Source organism: Trichoderma citrinoviride (assembly GCF_003025115.1).
Source record: "Trichoderma citrinoviride strain TUCIM 6016 unplaced genomic scaffold BBK36scaffold_5, whole genome shotgun sequence".
In the NCBI taxonomy this organism is placed as follows: Eukaryota; Fungi; Ascomycota; class Sordariomycetes; order Hypocreales; family Hypocreaceae; genus Trichoderma; species Trichoderma citrinoviride.
In genome coordinates this window covers 740771-757147 of record NW_020194713.1, presented here as the reverse complement: position 1 = coordinate 757147, position 16377 = coordinate 740771, and the positions used below count along the sequence as shown (strand labels likewise).

At 55.3% G+C, this 16377-nt stretch overlaps 3 protein-coding genes across 3 annotated transcripts in view; 2 read left to right on the top strand and 1 right to left on the bottom strand.

Annotated features, from left to right (window-relative positions):
* Positions 1-1539: 1539 nt before the first annotated feature.
* On the top strand, positions 1540-3916 carry BBK36DRAFT_1116771 (protein kinase; the record flags this gene model as incomplete). Its single annotated transcript, XM_024890275.1, has 4 exons — positions 1540-2632; positions 2699-3282; positions 3346-3445; positions 3507-3916. The coding sequence occupies 4 exons, from the start codon at positions 1540-1542 to the stop codon at positions 3914-3916; spliced, it is 2187 nt and encodes a 728-aa protein (XP_024750749.1).
* Positions 3917-7332: 3416 nt separating this feature from the next.
* On the top strand, positions 7333-10954 carry BBK36DRAFT_1116164 (hypothetical protein; the record flags this gene model as incomplete). The annotated part of the gene is made up of 2 exons (XM_024890205.1): positions 7333-7574; positions 7717-10954. 2 exons carry the CDS (start codon positions 7333-7335, stop codon positions 10952-10954), a joined length of 3480 nt encoding a protein of 1159 aa, XP_024750748.1.
* Positions 10955-13190: 2236 nt separating this feature from the next.
* The window catches only part of BBK36DRAFT_1196583 (hypothetical protein), a gene marked incomplete at its 3' end in the record, with an annotated part of 4552 nt that continues 1365 nt past the window's right edge, over positions 13191-16377 (bottom strand). Inside the window, exons 2-7 of the mRNA XM_024896947.1 lie at positions 15759-16148; positions 15209-15305; positions 14486-14814; positions 13893-14339; positions 13620-13833; positions 13191-13523 (exon numbers count right to left, since the gene is read on the bottom strand). Of these exons, the coding sequence (XP_024750747.1) occupies positions 13191-13523; positions 13620-13833; positions 13893-14339; positions 14486-14814; positions 15209-15305; positions 15759-16148 (1810 nt within the window). The remainder of the gene's footprint in view (positions 13524-13619; positions 13834-13892; positions 14340-14485; positions 14815-15208; positions 15306-15758; positions 16149-16377) is intronic.

The following is a 16377-nucleotide window of genomic DNA, read 5'->3' as shown; positions in this document are numbered from 1 at the left end:
AAATGTACCTCTACAGGTGCCAGTTGCAGGTTAGCAGCAGCCGCAGCCGCCGTCCGCCTGGGAGCCACAGGCCCGCGAGCCTGTTCCAAGGCCGGGCCAGGGCGCTGTAGCGGCGGCGGTAGCGTGCAAATGCAGCAAGTACCTGCCTATAGGCCTCGTTCCTGAGTGGTCGAGCCCCCGGCCAAGCAGAGACCTCACCTCAGCCAGAGGACCCCCAGCTGTTCGTGTCGCCTCAAATCTCCTTCTTCCCACCCCATCCTCGCTTCTCTCGCCGTGCGGCATCGCTTCTTTTCCCCCCTTCCTTTTTTTCTTCTTCCCTGCGTTCGTTTCTTTGACAGGAGCTCCGTCTGCGTCAGGCCGCAGTGGAAGAGGAAAAAAAAAAAGAACCAGGAAGAGAAGAGACTCCAAGTCCCCATACGCCATACTCCGCACAGCGCCCGAACCTCGCCTGCGCTTCCCGATTCCCTGCAAAGCTGGTCCCTGACAAAGAGGCCTTCAGCTGCGTCCTGCACGCGCGCGATAATCCCCACCGACCGTCATTGTGCGATTCTTGCGCGCATTCAGTCCGAGTGCCGCCTGTCTCTTCACTTCTGCCTCACTTCACGCTCACTTCCGTCTTCTCCTCCTCTGCCTGCCCCGCTATCTGCGTCGGGATACACTGAAAGCAAGCGGCCCAGTCCCTCGCATATTCCTCGATACCTTACACTCTCGTTATTCTCAGCCGACCAGGAGCGAGCCTTGTTTCTTCCCCCGTCTTCCTTTCATAACACATACCGTACTGCTTGCATTGAAAGCGCACAGGCGATTTAGACAAGGACAGCATTAAACAGGATACCCAAAGCATTTCTCTCCGCTGTGTTTTTCGTCTTTTATATATTTCAGCATGGCTCAGCACAGGTACGTACGTTGTCAGTTTCGCACATCACTCCGCAGCGTCACGGGCACGGTCATTCTCCATAAGCGCGACTGGGTCGGTCCAGGGCATGGCCAGCGACAGATGGGAGTCGGCAGAGGCTACCTGTCCCCGTCTGCTGTCCGCCCCTCACGACGACCCAATACCTACTGGGATTGGGTGCCAGAGCTTCTATACCGCCAGATGCTTGTGGATGGGCGTGCTTGTTGCGCGAGGCGGTCTCCCCCCCCAGGAGGACCCTGTCGCTCGAGTCAAAGCAGCCCCTTCATAAGTATAATATACAATTTGACCCTTTTCGACGGGCCCTCCCCCATCCGCCCTGGCCCCTCGTCGTTCTCGCCCAGTCCTGATGCTGAGCAGAGCTCAATGTCAAGTCAACACATGCCGTCGACGACAAGACTTATGCTGATTTCATACCTGCCATTAGTGTTTATTCGGCCAACCAGTTTATGAATCCCGGCCCTGCACCCCAGCCTCCCGACAGACCGCGTCTCAACTTGACTCCTAACCCTAATCTTCCGGGAAGCATGGCCAACATGGCCATCTCCCCCATCCGCAGCACCGCGACATCTACATACACGGGCTCTACGATCTCTCTCCCCATTGCTCGCCAGCAGACGAACAACATGGACGGAATGGGCGGCGTCGCTGTCAGGAAGGAGGGATGGGCATCGATCAAGGAAAACAAGAACCTTTTCCAACCTTGGAAGAACAAGTACTTGATCCTCCGAAAGGAGGCCATCGACTTCCACAAGACAGAGGGCGGCAAGGTGGCCTACACCCTCCTCCTCAAGGACGTTGTCAACGTTGGCAGAGTCGAGGCTGCGGGCACCATATTTGAGATCAAGCGAAGAGCCGACGGCCAGTCCACCAGCCCTGGTGACGACGATGGCCAGAACAACAAGGCGCTTCACGTCAAGGTCAAGACCGAGGACGACCTGTACGAGTGGATCGACTTCATATACGGCGCCTGCCCTGGCATGGGCGGCGTGAGCAACCCGACCAACTTCTCGCACGCCGTCCACGTCGGCTTCGACCCGCAGACGGGAGAGTTCGTCGGCTTGCCGCCGGAATGGTCCAAGCTGCTCAACTCTTCCGCCATTACTAAGGAGGATTATGAGCGCAACCCCCAGGCCGTCTTCGAGGTCCTTGACTTCTACACCACCGATCTGGCCAAGCAGAATGACAACCAGTTCGGCGGCGGCATGCCGCCAGGAGCAATGCAGAACAAGCCGATGGGCATGGGTGGCGGCGGCGCTGGAGTTGCACCTCCTCGGCCCCCTCATCCTGGCAGCAGCGGCTCCCCATACAGCCCCGGTGGTCAGAGACAGCAGCAGCAGCGACAGCCGACGCAGACTTCGTCGCCAACCTACACGTCCGCAGCCGATGTCGCCAGAGAAGAACAGCGAAGGCGGCAGCGCGAGGCAGAGGAGCGCGAGCGCCGCGAGATGGAAGAATACAACGCGTCTCTTCCCAAGAACAAGGTGCCCATGGCTCAGCAGGAGATTGGCGGTGGCTATGGCGGCTCCGGTGCCCCATCTGCTGCCGACCGGTTCAACCCGTCCAGGGCAGCTCCTCCGGCGCCCAAGCCCGCCCAGCAGATTAACGGTCTGAAGGCTCAGCGACCGGCACCCGCTCCACCGACTGCAGGCTCTGGACGGCCCCCCGTTGTCCCCCAGTCCAGCTCAAGCTCTGCACCAAGAGCTCCGGCGGCGCAGCGTAACGAGAGCCCAAGCTCGCGAGCTCCCAATGGTGGGCAGGCGACCCAGCAAAGGCAGCCGCCAGCCCAGCAACAACCTGCCCGCCTGCCCGCCTCTGTCAAGCCTCTCAACGTCTCCAAGGTCAACCAGAACCAGGCGCAGAGCGAGCCTAAGCCAGCCGAGCCGGCACCGCCCAAGCAGCAGACTCCTGCCGAGCGCAAGCAGGATGTCCGCATGTCCACCATGTCCGAGAACGAGGTCATGGCCAAGCTGAAGGAGGCTGTTTCCAAAGAAGACCCCAATCTCTCCTACTCCAAGCAGAAGAAGATCGGTCAGGGTGCCTCTGGCTCGGTATATGTTGCCAAGATCAAAGACACCGCCGTGGGCGTGGCTCGCGAGTTCCTCCGCCAGCAAGGCCCCAGGGCCCAGGTGGCCATTAAACAGATGGACCTCGCTCACCAGCCCCGAAAGGAGCTGATTGTCAACGAGATCATGGTCATGAAGGACAACCGCCACAAGAACATTGTCAACTTCGTCGATGCCTTCCTCCGGAACAATAACGCTGAACTCTGGGTGGTGATGGAATTCATGGAAGGAGGTGCCTTGACTGATGTCATTGACAACAACCCCTCAATATCCGAGGAGCAGATTGCTACGATTTGCCACGAGGTATGCACACACACTCTCTCTACAAGTGCTTTGTGTTGATGGCGATGCTGACAATCATAATAGACCTGCCGCGGTTTGCAGCACCTGCACGCCCAGAGCATCATCCACCGTGATATCAAGAGTGACAATGTTCTGCTGGACGCCCGGGGCAATGTCAAGATCAGTATGTGTCTTCTCCCGCCCCTATTGATGGAACTTTGAAAAGAATGCTAACAGTTGTGCAGCTGATTTCGGTTTCTGTGCCAAGTTGACGGAGGCCAAGTCCAAGAGAGCGACCATGGTCGGAACCCCCTACTGGATGGCGCCGGAAGTTGTCAAGCAGAAAGAATATGGCCCCAAGGTCGATATCTGGTCTCTGGGCATCATGGCGATTGAGATGATTGAGTCCGAGCCGCCATACCTGAACGAAGAGCCATTGAAGGCCCTCTATCTCATCGCCACCAACGGAACCCCCCGCCTCAAGAAGCCCGAGAAGCTCAGCAAGGAGCTTAAGGCTTTCCTCTCTGTGTGTCTGTGTGTCGACGTCAAGAGCCGAGCATCTGCGGACGAGCTTTTGGCTCATGACTTCCTTCAGCACGGCAGCGGCCTCGCAAGCCTGGCAGAGCTCCTGGCTTTCAAGCGCAATGCGAAATAAGCGGGACGATGTTTGACTTTGCGAGTATGAGTGAGAAAAGGAGAAAAGAGTCCTGTCAATCTTTCGATGTTGATGGTCTCCACGTCCCCTTGCCGTGCCGTTACTGGCCGAGCAGTGGCTGGCCATGTTAGCCCTTGAATCATGTTCTTTTTGGTGCATCGGCGTTTTTTGGTTGAGCTTTATTCTACACACTTCTTGTTCTGTGCATGCCTGCGAGTCTGCACGGTTCCCCCTTTTTTAAGATATCTGCATGATTTTAATCGAGAGACGAGGCCCACGGGGATTTCCAGGGACTTGGATAGAAAGTCGAGTCTCGGGGAATAGTTTGCTTCCTGAACGACTGTTTTCACGACGGGGGTGGCTGCCACGGCTTCACGCTTTGTAGATGTACATTTTACATGATATAGAATGAATAAACGGGTGCTGTCATGAGTCTTGGCTTCAGTGAGAGTGTTGTGATTTGGCCCTTTTCCATGACTAAGTGATGGATCACCACGTCTCTTGACGCACATATCAGGGGCTGCTATTCATTTCCAAGTACAGGTACGAAGAGGGCCAATCCAGGTTTTGTTTCAGAGAATGATTCTGTGCTATGGCAGATCACTCCCGGGAACCACGTAGGAAAATGTCATTGGCGGGGGGACTGGCGGCAAAGCTGTCGATGGTTTGAGAGGGGTGGAATGCTGTGGCCAATGGGGTGATGCGGAGAGAGATGACTCGCGGGAGGAGGTTGAATGGGGGCTCTTGGTCTTTCGAGGATCGATGTCCTGATCTTTTTGTGATGTGTGGATGGGAGGAGATGGGGTGGATGTGAGAGGTGAGAGGTGAGTTATCGGGAATTGATTACGTGGCTGGGGTTTATGGGATTGTGTTTTGGTTGTGGTTTGAGAGAGTGGAAAAAAGGCTGCTTAACTGAATCCTCAATTAAAGCTATATTCTATAAGGTAATTACCAGACAAGGATAAAAGAAGGGTTAATCTTGAATAAGGTAGAAGAAGATGACCTGTGTTTTCAGCTGTCACCGTCTTTGAATGGCCGTCTTTGGATGGATTCCAACTTGGAGAAGCTTGTGTGTTGGAAAGACACCTTACAGACAGGTAATAGTAGTAGTACTTAGTACCTCTCCTATGTGGTCCGAGTTCGTGTGTACTTCCAGGTTCCGGCGTTTTGGTACATGTAGAAAACGCGGCGGATAGTGGTGAGTCTGTGCTTTTTCGGTGGCATTTCGTCCCTTGCAGCAGCTGGCGGCGGAATGCATGTACACACACCTATTGATAGAGGATGCGGCTGTGCGACTGCAGGATGGAACATTACAAATCTTTCACGATACTATTGTGGTCCTGGCTGAAAAGTGAAGAGAGGTTTAGAGTTTGTGCTACTGGAGATAATCACTCAGGCTAGCTGACAATACCCAGCCATGGTTGCTTCGTTGTGAGGAGCATTGATGGTGGTTTTCAACGGAACGGATGGATATAAGGCGGCAAAATGCGGCAACATCCGTGGGCACGGGAGAGGAAGGGCTTGGCTTGTCAATTGGGAATCATCGGTGCGGAGAGAAGAAGTGAGGTGAGCCCACAGTGACACACATTGATAGAGGCCGGAATGGGGTCAGTGGGCTGGGTGGTGCTGCTACAGCATCGTGGACAAATAGGACTTGACTCGACCTGTCTGCTTCGTAATCAGCCAATAGTACTTGGCACTTCTATAGAACTGTTGGGAAGAACGGAGGCGGAAGAATAGAAGAACGAAGAGAAGCTACTAATGTGCGAGGGAAAAGGGGACAAGTTGCAGCAAAGAGAAGCTATTGGCTTGTTGTGAATCTCACCATCGGGCCTCCCATATGCAGGGTGTGCATGAGGCGGACAGTTAGTACTCGTAGCAGCGGCACTCGTTAGACCATGGCCAGACAGCGAATGGCAGAAACTAGAAGCAACACCGACAATTTCCAGCTGTCAACAATAGCTCAGGATCCAAGCACGGAGTTCAGGTACGAAGTGATCGTACATACCCTTGCCCCCGAGGCTGGCTCCCGCGTTTCAAAGACCTGGATCTATCGTCACATCTTCGGTGATGTGTGTGCGTGTGTGCGTGCGTGTGCAGCCTTTCTCTTCCCCCTCCTCGTAGCGCTTCCGCTGGTGGCTAGACTCGATGCGGCAACATCTCAGGGGCAGGCCGACGCACACAGGATGCGGTTGCAAGACCACACATCAGACAGAGAGGCCAATTGTCGCTGTGCTGGAATAAGCAGGCTGATTCTCTTCTGTTGAGCAGCCATGACAACTGCTGACGAACACTACGGGTTGCCACAGTGCAGGCTGTTTTCAGTCTCAACTTGCCTCTCACTCAAACCTTTGTAGTTGAATGCAAATAAGCATGCATCTGGAGAAGTGAGCAGATGCTGAGAGCAAGTTCAATTGCAGTTGAGATGGCAGAAAGAGGCTGTTCGTAGTACGAGTACCGTATCGTTGACAATATCCACACTCAGTCGATGAGGTTCTGTGTACGGAGCAGACAAGTAGCCACCCCGCCGCCTACGTGCAGCAGCTTCGACAACTTGCTTGCTTGCACGACTTCCCACCAGCGCCAGTACTCTGCCCGCAGGTAGCCGGTACCCCGAGTCTGACCACCGCCAATCGCCGCGAGCAGCAGCAGCAACGTCGACTTTCTCGCAACTTCAGTCTCTCCCCTTCTGGCCAGCCAGCCAACCAACCTCAGCCGCAGCCTCAACCTCAACACCAGCGAACTTGCGCCCTCAATGCGGCCTGTACTATATTGATCGCGCCTCTGCTGTTTCTGTGTCGTCTGTTCTCTACTTGTTAGTATAGACAACCTTACCTGTACTGCGTGCCCGCCTTCTGCCCTGCCCGCACTGCTGCAAACCCCCGGCAAGCGGCAATTCCTCGCTAAAAGCGAGCTTCCAGGGTCGCCCGACTTTCCGCACAAGCACACGAGCCAGCGGAGCACTCGCCAAATCCTCGCACCTCATCCAGTCCACCTCCGGGCTTCTTGTGCCTCCACCCTCTCACCTGTTCCTGTTCCTGTCTTTTTTTCCTTGCTCGCGGCATCATATTGTAATACAGGCATCCTGCATCTTCTCTTCTTCCACTTCGGCTGCATTCTCTTTTTCCTTCTCCTGTCCTTTTTTCCCTTTTATAGCTCTCGGGCTTGCTGTCGTTGCCGTTGCCTTTCGGCGCTGCTCGGTGGAAGCCACCACGTCACCTTGGCCTTTTTTGCCCTTGACCGATTGACTTCAACACCAAGCCCAAGCAACGCCATCCATCGCAGCCTTGCCCAGCCGAGAGGGAGGCGTTCCACGACTCGAAAGGGAGATAATACTAGTGCAATCTACAGAAAAGAAGAAAACAATCATAATTTCCCACCGCCGTATTCCCATGCGGCCACCTGGATAATCGATAATGTCCGCTTCCAGATCCGACCATTTGGCACTCGGCTATTCCGCGCACTCGGCCAGCCAGAACCGCTCCAACTCGCCGTCTGCCACAAACCCGTCAATCGATCCCTTGTCGGCCTCGACCAGGTCAGTCTTTGGCCTTGCCGGCGGCATGAACGCGAGCGGCATCATGGGCAGCAGCGCGCGATCCGGGGCTGGTTCTCCGTCGCACGAGATGTCGGCTTCTAGCCGGCTCTTTTCCAAAAGGTTCGTGGCACCGCAACAAGCTCCGCCTTCCCAAGCCTCTACCTGTCTAGAGCAGGCCAAAAACCCAATGCGAGGTTCAAGGCCCTGTGGCGTTTGAGAACAGCTCGAGCTAACCAAAGTATCAATTCTTGGTTTTCCTTAGGGCTCGCGAGATTCAAGCCCAAGAGGGCGTCCCAGGTCTTCCTTTAAATCTCTGGGGCGGGCCGCCGACGAGCGGAAACTCGACTCCTCTCCGAGAGAACATCCCCGAATCTCCCACAGACGGTTTTCCAGACTTCGTTCAGCTGCCTACCCCCGAGAGCTTGCCTCCGACTAGACGTGCTCGAGCTGGTACCGTGCCCTCACGATTTCCCGGAGGAATTGGCAACAACCTTCTGGCTGTACCTGGGGTGCCTGCCAAGTCTGCCCGCGTCACGCCCTCTCAAAGCCCCTTCAACAAATCGCCGTCTCCCGGCATTGAGCAGCCTGAGAGCAACAGCACCGGCACCGGCACCTCGACTCTCCTCTCCCGGCTGCGTGCTGGGTCTATGCCACAGCGCAGTCCCTTTGCCAATCTTCCCACTTCGGCTTCGCCTTTTGGTCCCTCAATTTTCAGCAGCTGGAACCCATCCGGCCTTGGCCGTGAGCGAGGCTCTACTCTTGCCAGCATCGCGAGCGTTGGCTCCAACGGCCCGAGCTCGCCCGCCCAGTCTCAATTCTCCCGTGAAGGCGGCGGTGAATCTGATGTGCATATGAGAACTTTGGATTACCTTGGCCTTGCTGAAACTCCACAGCCCGCGAGAGCTCAACTTGCTACGCCGTCCTACCTTTCCCAGTTCGACATGACTCGACAAATCAGCCGCTTCCGGTCCTACTCCGTCAACAACAAGGACAAGTATGCTGACGATGAGGACGACTTCGAGAATGACATGCCCATGGACAGCCAGTATGCCGCCGTGCTGCAGGAAGAATTTGCCGCCACCCAGGCGGCAATCCACAGCCACAACATGGCCGTCCGAGCCTTCGCAACCCAGACCACCCGGCCGCGCGCCCGCACGGCCGGCGTCTTGGATACGCCAGGAAGCCGGATAGTGGGATCCTATGTCAACAGCAACCCTGCCGCCGTCACCAACTCCATGCCCCAGGCTGAGATCCGCTTGCCGGAAGAGAAGGAGTACGAAGACATCTCGCAGGCGGTCGCCGGCATGAATCTGGGACGGTCCAACAGCCGCAATGCTGGCAACCATCTGAACCCCGAAGAACAGGGCCTCGATGGACCCACCAGCGCCCTTTGGCTCGGTGGCATTCCCACGTCCACCACCACCTCTACCCTTACCGAAATGTTCAAGTCTCACGGATCGATTGTCTCTGCTCGTGTGCTCACACATAAGAACTGTGGGTTTGTCAACTTCGAGCGAGTCGAGAGCGCCGTTTCTGCCAAGGCCAGCATGAATGGCAAGGAGATCTTCCCTGGCGCAGGTCCCATCCGCATCAACTTTGCAAAGCCCCCCTCTGCTTCCAACACTCCGGGACACGATGGAGCCTTTCCTTCGCCCAGCCCCGATCCTTTCGGCAAGACCCAAGAAGCCGGAAAGGGAGCCTCGGCCGCTGGGCCTGGAGACAGCGCCTCGACTGCTGCTGCAGCGCTCAACAGTACCACACCCACACTGCCCCCTCTGGGAGACATGGTGAACGATATTCTCGAGATTGTTGGCGAGTTCGGCGCCACCGAGGAGGATCGGGCTCAGATCTCGAAAAGCCTGCAGTCGGCGGTCCAGTACAACGACTACAAAGAGGAGATCCCCCCTGTTCGAGAGCCAACCCACACACGGGTCCATGACGCCCCCAAGCTCAGAGACATTCGCAAGCGCATCGACAACCAGATGCTCTCGCAAGCAGAGATTGAGAGCATTGCCCTCGAGATGCTTCCCGAGATTGCCGAGCTTTCGTCCGATTATCTCGGCAACACGGTCGTCCAGAAGCTGTTCGACCACTCCTCAGACCAGATGAGGGATGCAATGCTCGCCGAGATTGCGCCGCACCTGGCCGAGATTGGCATTCACAAGAACGGCACATGGGCCGCCCAGAAGATCATTGACGTTTGCAAGACGCCCAGTCAGCTCTCCCTCATTGTAGAGAGCCTTCGGCCCTACACCGTCCCTCTCTTCCTCGACCAGTATGGAAACTACGTCCTTCAGGGATGTCTCAAGTTTGGTGCCCCTTACAACGACTTCATCTTCGAGACCATGCTCGCCCGCATGTGGGAGATCTCGCAGGGTCGCTATGGCGCGCGAGCCATGAGGGCCTGCCTGGAGAGCCACCACTCAACCAAGGATCAGCAGAGAATGCTGGCCGCGGCCATTGCGCTGCACAGTGTTCAGCTGGCCACCAACGCAAACGGCGCTCTCCTTTTGACTTGGTTCCTGGACACCTGCACCTTTGCCAACCGTCGTCACGTTCTTTCCCCGCGGCTTATCCCGTACTTGGTACCCTTGTGCACCCACAAGGTCGCCTACCTCACAGTGCTCAAGGTGATCAACCAGAAGAACGAGACTGAGGCCCGGGACAACATCCTGAAGCATCTCTTCTTCTCCCCCAACGACCAGGTTCTCGAGGCTATTCTCAGTGACCAGGCCTGCGGAGCCACGTTCATCTTCAAGGTCCTCACGACACCCTTCTTCGAGGAGACTATGCGGCTCGAAGTCACGGAGAACGTCAAAAACGTCCTGGTCAGGATCAAGGCGCAGGCAAACCAAGGCTACAAGCGGCTCATGGACGAGGTCGGCCTCTCCACCCGGACAGCTGGGCCCAACCGAGACGCCAGCACCCATGCAGAGCAGCGACAGAGGCCAAACTCACGACAGGCCAACGGACACGGCCAGCAGGGTGGCCAGTCCAATAAGGCGTTTTACAACGGCGCCCCTGGCGGTCCTCCGAACTTTGACGCCCAGCAGAGAGGCGACAATGGCGACGTCGGGGCACCCCCATACGCACCCTACAACCAAGGCATGATGTACAATGGGCCCAACGGACCCATGCCTACGGCAATGGCCGTTCCGCAGCTCCAGTATCCTCAGGGCATGATGAACCGCGGAAATCCCCAAATGGCCTATCAATACCAACCGATGCAGCCCGCATATGGTGGCTACCCCGGCCAGCCTGTTGATCAGTACCGCCAGCCCAACATGCCCAACGGCGGGCCAATGCAACAACCCGCTGGAGGCCAGCCACCTTACGCTCCACCCCCTGGTTTTGGCATGGTTGGCGGATATGGCTACGGAGGAAACATGGGAGGCATGCAGCCCAACATGGGATATATGCAACAACAAGAGCAGGTCAATGGTAGACGCGGCCGCGCACGTCCCTCCTCTTCAAATCGACAGGGCCGCAACAACTACTAGCCTCTGGATCCTTAAAGCAAAGCATAAAAGCAATTTCTGTTTGGAGATGACGACTTACGATGACACTGTTATAGCCGGAAGATGAAGAAGAAAGGAGGGGAAAGAGAAGAGGAAAACAAGAAAAAGGCCCTCCCCCCGACCTATATACGTTTGTTTTGCAGCCAGCCGGTCAGTTGATGCAAAGGAACATTTCGTTTCTTGCCACGCTCGGAGTTTGGTGAAGATTGGAATTCGATAGAGACCCACGCATTAGCGTTCGCCTCCAGCGGCCTGGTCTAGACAAGCACTGGCTCGACGATATTTGCCTCCGAAGGTGCAGTCAACCTATTGGTTCCTGCAACGAGGATTTTCTCATTTACACTATGACGACTCAAACTCCTCTGTCTAGACCTAATCGCAGCAGCGTGTGCTGGGCTGGTCTCCCACATTCGAGCCGCAAATCACTCCTCTCCCCAAGAGACAGGCGAAACATTTCTCATGTCATTTTATTTCACCTGCTCTTCATCAGCTGTCATGCATTTATGGACGGTTACGGATATGAAACGATGGTTTATGCTGGAAATCAAAAGCCGGATGCAAGATAATGCGGGAGAACTGTCGGATCAGATCGGTTTCTCCTGATGTCTAATGTGACCATAGTTTGTTCCCTTTCTCTCACCTTTTTTTCCAATTCACTTTCAATTTTTATATTTCGCACTTCTCTTCTCTTTTTATGTTTCTCTCTGTGTAGCAGGCTGGACGACTTTGTCCGTTTTGCTGCTGATGAGAGGATATTCCTCAATCCTCTCCTGAAGACAAACAAAAGAGCCAAAGATTGATGACTATCAGACTTTGCCCTCTTTTGTTTTCTTAGGCACTTTGATATGATGTCTTTATTTTTTCTCTCTCCGTTGTTTCTTGTTCGAATGGTGGCCATAGATGAACGTGGAAGGGGGGAAACGCAAAAAAAAAGCTTTGAATCAGAAACCTACTCATTATTTCGCCTTCTGCGTGAATGATTTGGAAGGGTGGGATCTGGATCGAAAGGGGTTTTGCTTTCTCTTCTCAAGATGTGTGTTTCTTTTCCTATGCTTTGGCTTGCTGATAGGTTGAGAAGGGTAGGGAGGGGGATGATGTAAAGGTTTGACGGCTGACAAGAAGGATTGTATAGCATGAACAATATATAAAGAATTATTTTTCTGTCAATGTGAAAAGAATTGCTTTCCTCGTTCCTTATGCAGATCAGATTCAAGTAGGAATTCCTTGATTCACAAAATCACGCGAAGCCTCAGCAGTCAATGGTTCCAATCATTCTCTCTCTCGCCCCATCACCAGAATTTGGGACACGCGGGCACGTTTTAGGCTATGATACAGCTGCATAAATGCATTATTACTAGAAGTCTGCAACCTCTCTCTCTCTCTCTCTCTCTCTCGTTCTCTTTCTCTTCTTTCTTCGAGTGACGTATCTCCCGCTTACCCTTCACTCGGCAGACTCTCATACTTTTCTTTCGTAAATGTTCTCCCAGGCTTGCTCTTCCCTTTCTCGCCAAACCCCTTCTCAGGCTAATATCTTGGCTCAGGGCTCAACACAGATGACACTCCCACCTTTGATGGTTCCCCCAGAGTGTTCCCTCCTCGACTGCTGTTGAAGAACAAAGTCGCAATCTTTCGTTTCCGGGTTCCGCCCCCAATTCCCCTTCCACCGCGCGCATATGATGCTCAGATCTCGCGTATAGAAAAAGAGAAATAAGAAAAATAACGGAAAATGTCGAAAGCGAAGAAAAGTCAAAGGTTGAAAACAATTCAGTAAAAGCAGAGATCAAGAAATCGAACCGAAACCAAGCCGCACATGGACGTAAGCGGGAAAAAGGCAAGAAAGAAAAAAAAGAAAAAGAGGACGGGTCATGATATTGCAAGCTTTCAAATGGACCTCCCCAACTCCTGGATTTATGTGTGATTTTCTTCGCAGAAAGGGACAGGCAGAAATCAACAAGTCAGATGTGATGAAAAGCGCGCAAGCGTAAAAGCCTGTGGCAGGATTAATGCTGGTTGTCTGTGAAGCCGGACGGAAACAACCAGGTCTTCTATGGCTCAAGAAGGAACGAGCAAAACAAAGGCTCATCTTGTCGCAGCCAGGCGTTCGTAACAATCTATTGCGGCCGGCGTATTAGGCCAATTCGTCATCCACTCTAAAGCCAATCTAGGCTTTTCTGTGGGGGGGGGGGGAAGGGTCGATGAAGCAACTCTTAGTGAGTGATCAATCAAGTTCCATGGTACCCTCCCCATGATCCACGGTCGAAGGGGGAGTGGGCTCGGTAACGGGGGCAGATGGTTCCGTCTTTTCTGGAAGAAACGTATCCACGCCGGAAGTGTCGGTGATGGGTGGTGAGCCCGTATCGGCGGCCTTGGGAACCGAGGCTGTTGGCGGGGCTTCGTCGCCGAGCAGGTGGCGAATCCTCTCACCCATAGCGTCCATTTGAGCGAGCATAGCACGGAGACTCTTTCTGTCATTTTGAACCAGATGGCCAGACGCGATGTTGTCCGCATCCCCCTTTGCCATGAGAGCCAGGACATTGTCGTCGGCACCAGACTGATAGATAGACACGTCAGTAAAGCGGAGGGGCAAACAAGGGGCAAAGGGCACACGAGAGAGCGTATACTCCATGTCTAGGTGTGGTGTGCTTACCAGAAGAGCAGCCGTGAGCTGGTCAATGTTCTCGGACCGGCTCTGCTTGAGACCCAAAAGGGTCAGGGACGCTTGCATCTCGTTCACCTTGCGGTCATAAGCAGAACCGACAAGCGGACGGTCTGCATCGCTTGGAGATGTAGATGGGCCTACGTATGACAGCCACCGCGGTTCGTCCTGACGCGGGCCGTATCCAGCACCGCGATGGCGCAGCCTTCAAAGCGGTTAGAGGGAAAAGATCAACGAACTGATGGAAAGCTGCCGTGTACTTACTGCTCGATGAAATCAAGGATGACACCCTTGGCCTGTAGCCTGTATGTCCTGCCAAAAGAGTCCGGGTCACGCCAGCCCGACTTGTCCGTCTCCTCAGGCTCATCAGCCCAATCGAGTTCGATGTGACCGTTGTTCTTGAGGCCGCGACTGAAGGCCGGTGTGATGACTTGACCACCTTTGAGCTTGCGGAAGCGATGCGCTGGCGCCAAAGGAGGCACCTCTCCCAATACGTCGTCGACGTGTGCTGGACATCGCCAGGTCTTCAAGACCGGGGGCATGGCCAGGGGTGGATCGAGGCAGTCAATGTGCCAGTGGAGCGGACAGGCGCTGCAAGGGATAATGGCCCGAATCTCAGTGGCTGCCTTTTGACAGGCGTGACAAAGCACCGCTTCACCATCTTCGCGCTGCTTGAAGAAATCCGGCAGCTCATCATAGCCAGAGCGCTTCCTAGAGAGAGAAAAGGGATGGTCAGTCACGGATGCAATGGGAAGAAGAAGAACCTAGTTGATCTCCTTGAGGCTTCGCCGCTCAATCCGGAGATGAAGTGAAGCCAAGAGATTGGCGTGATGGACAGGTGATATAGGGATGCTTACTTTGCTTTGACTGTCGTCACTTCTTCGTAGTCGCCGTCAGCACCAGCCTTGACACCCTCGAAGCGAGTCTGGAGCTTCTTGGGCAGGCTAAAGGCGCGAGGGATGCTCTTCTCCAAGGCATTGAGGGCGCTCGCGAATGCACCCTTATAGACGGGCACGCGCGAGGGGAACCGGCGGACAAGGCATTCGTTGCAGTACCACTCGTCGGGCAGATGGTCAGACTGCACCATGTCCACGCACTCGAAGTGGAACGAACGCGGGCAGCCATCGCAGCAGACGACGTCTCCTGCGCTACCACACGCAGAGCAGTACTCATCGTTATCGGATCCCTAGGATGCCCACCCTTGTTAGCACAGCTCCTCTCCCCTCCCATCGCCGTATTACACGTTGCATCATCTCCCAGGCAGAGGCGGCATGGGCGGATCAAGGACCGCATCCACTAAAATGTGCGTGGTTGGAGATCCTTGCCCCATGTCGTGGCCCCCCCCGACTCAATAACTCCATCCAGTGTGGCCTTTGCCCCGAATTTCAGGGCAGCGTATGACAGTGCGAAAAAAAAATTGTGTGCGTGAGAATCGGAGGCTGCCAGAGAGCGCTTGCATCCCTGAGGCCGTGGGTTTCTCGAGCCCGAGGTCGACTTTTGGGCTTCCAAATGTCGATTCACACAGAGAGCTTGATGAGAATCCCCTCAAGGAGACGTGATGAAATCCCAAAGCCACATACCTGGTCTCTTGGTGCGCCGTTGCTCACCGTCACTGACTGTGCCTCACCAGTTGAGCGAGGGACACCGGCAGCAGTTCCGCCCTTCTTTTTCATCGGTCTGTGAGAAGGCATAAAATGAGATTAGCAAGTGCAACTTGTGATGGTAGAACTGTTTGACGTGCGCCTCAAGGTGGAAATGGTGGTGAGTGAGGAGGGGAGGGAATCTGGTTGTGACGCGAGCGAGCTGAAGAAAGGATTGAAATTCATTCTCGTCGAAAGACCGCAAAGGATGCCTTCATGAGTGCAGAGACGCACAAGCGATGCACATCCCCAAGAGACGGTCCAGGTCATGCTGGGGGACGTTTTGATGGGCTTTGTGTGGAGGTGAAAATTCTTCAAGACCTCTGGGAGAAGAGAAATGTGTCGTTGGGGTGTATGGAATGGGGGACTCGTTTCATTCTGCACAAGACGTAGAGGGTTTGGGAACGGTCGGGCAGCAGTTCAGAGTGAAGGAAGGGGGGAGTGCAGGTGAAGGGGAAAGCGGGAGAGGAGGTGAAGAGTGAAAACTCACGACAACTTGATTCGAAGGCCTGTCCGCGGCTTCTTCGCCGGCCGCAGGTTCGTCGGCGTCACGGCTCGCGATCCCACGGTAGAACTGCCCTCATTGAATGAAAAAGCCACCGGCGAGGAGGCGGCGACGTCGACATCGTCAGTGTTGGCGTGGCTGCCTGGCCGTTTGCTCGCCGAGCGGGTGGCCCGCGTGCTGATGGGAGCCGCCAGGGAGTTCCGCGTCCTCCTGGTCCGCCTTGCAGGAGTCACCTCGTCGCGCTCATCGTCGTCGCCGGTGCGGATGGAGCTCTCGCGGGCGACATAGCCGTTGGTGACCTTTTGAGCCTCACGACGCCTCGTCCAGAACAAGTCGTCATCGTCAGCAGGCATCGAGGAGGCCCTCAGCAGGGTACTACGCGGTTTTAGAGCCGGTTAGTGGTCGTGCGCGGCGTTTAGAGAGCGGGGGCTGTTCGTCGGGCACAGGTTGAGCGGCCTCGGTTGGAGAGGGTGTGAAGGCTCGGCGTGGGTGCGTAGGCGCTGGCTCCGGTCGTACGGACCGTCCCAGTGGCCGCGGCTCGACGGCGAGAGGTTGGGCGGGTCGTTTCGGTTCCGGACGGGGTTCCTGCCGCCGTCGCGACGGC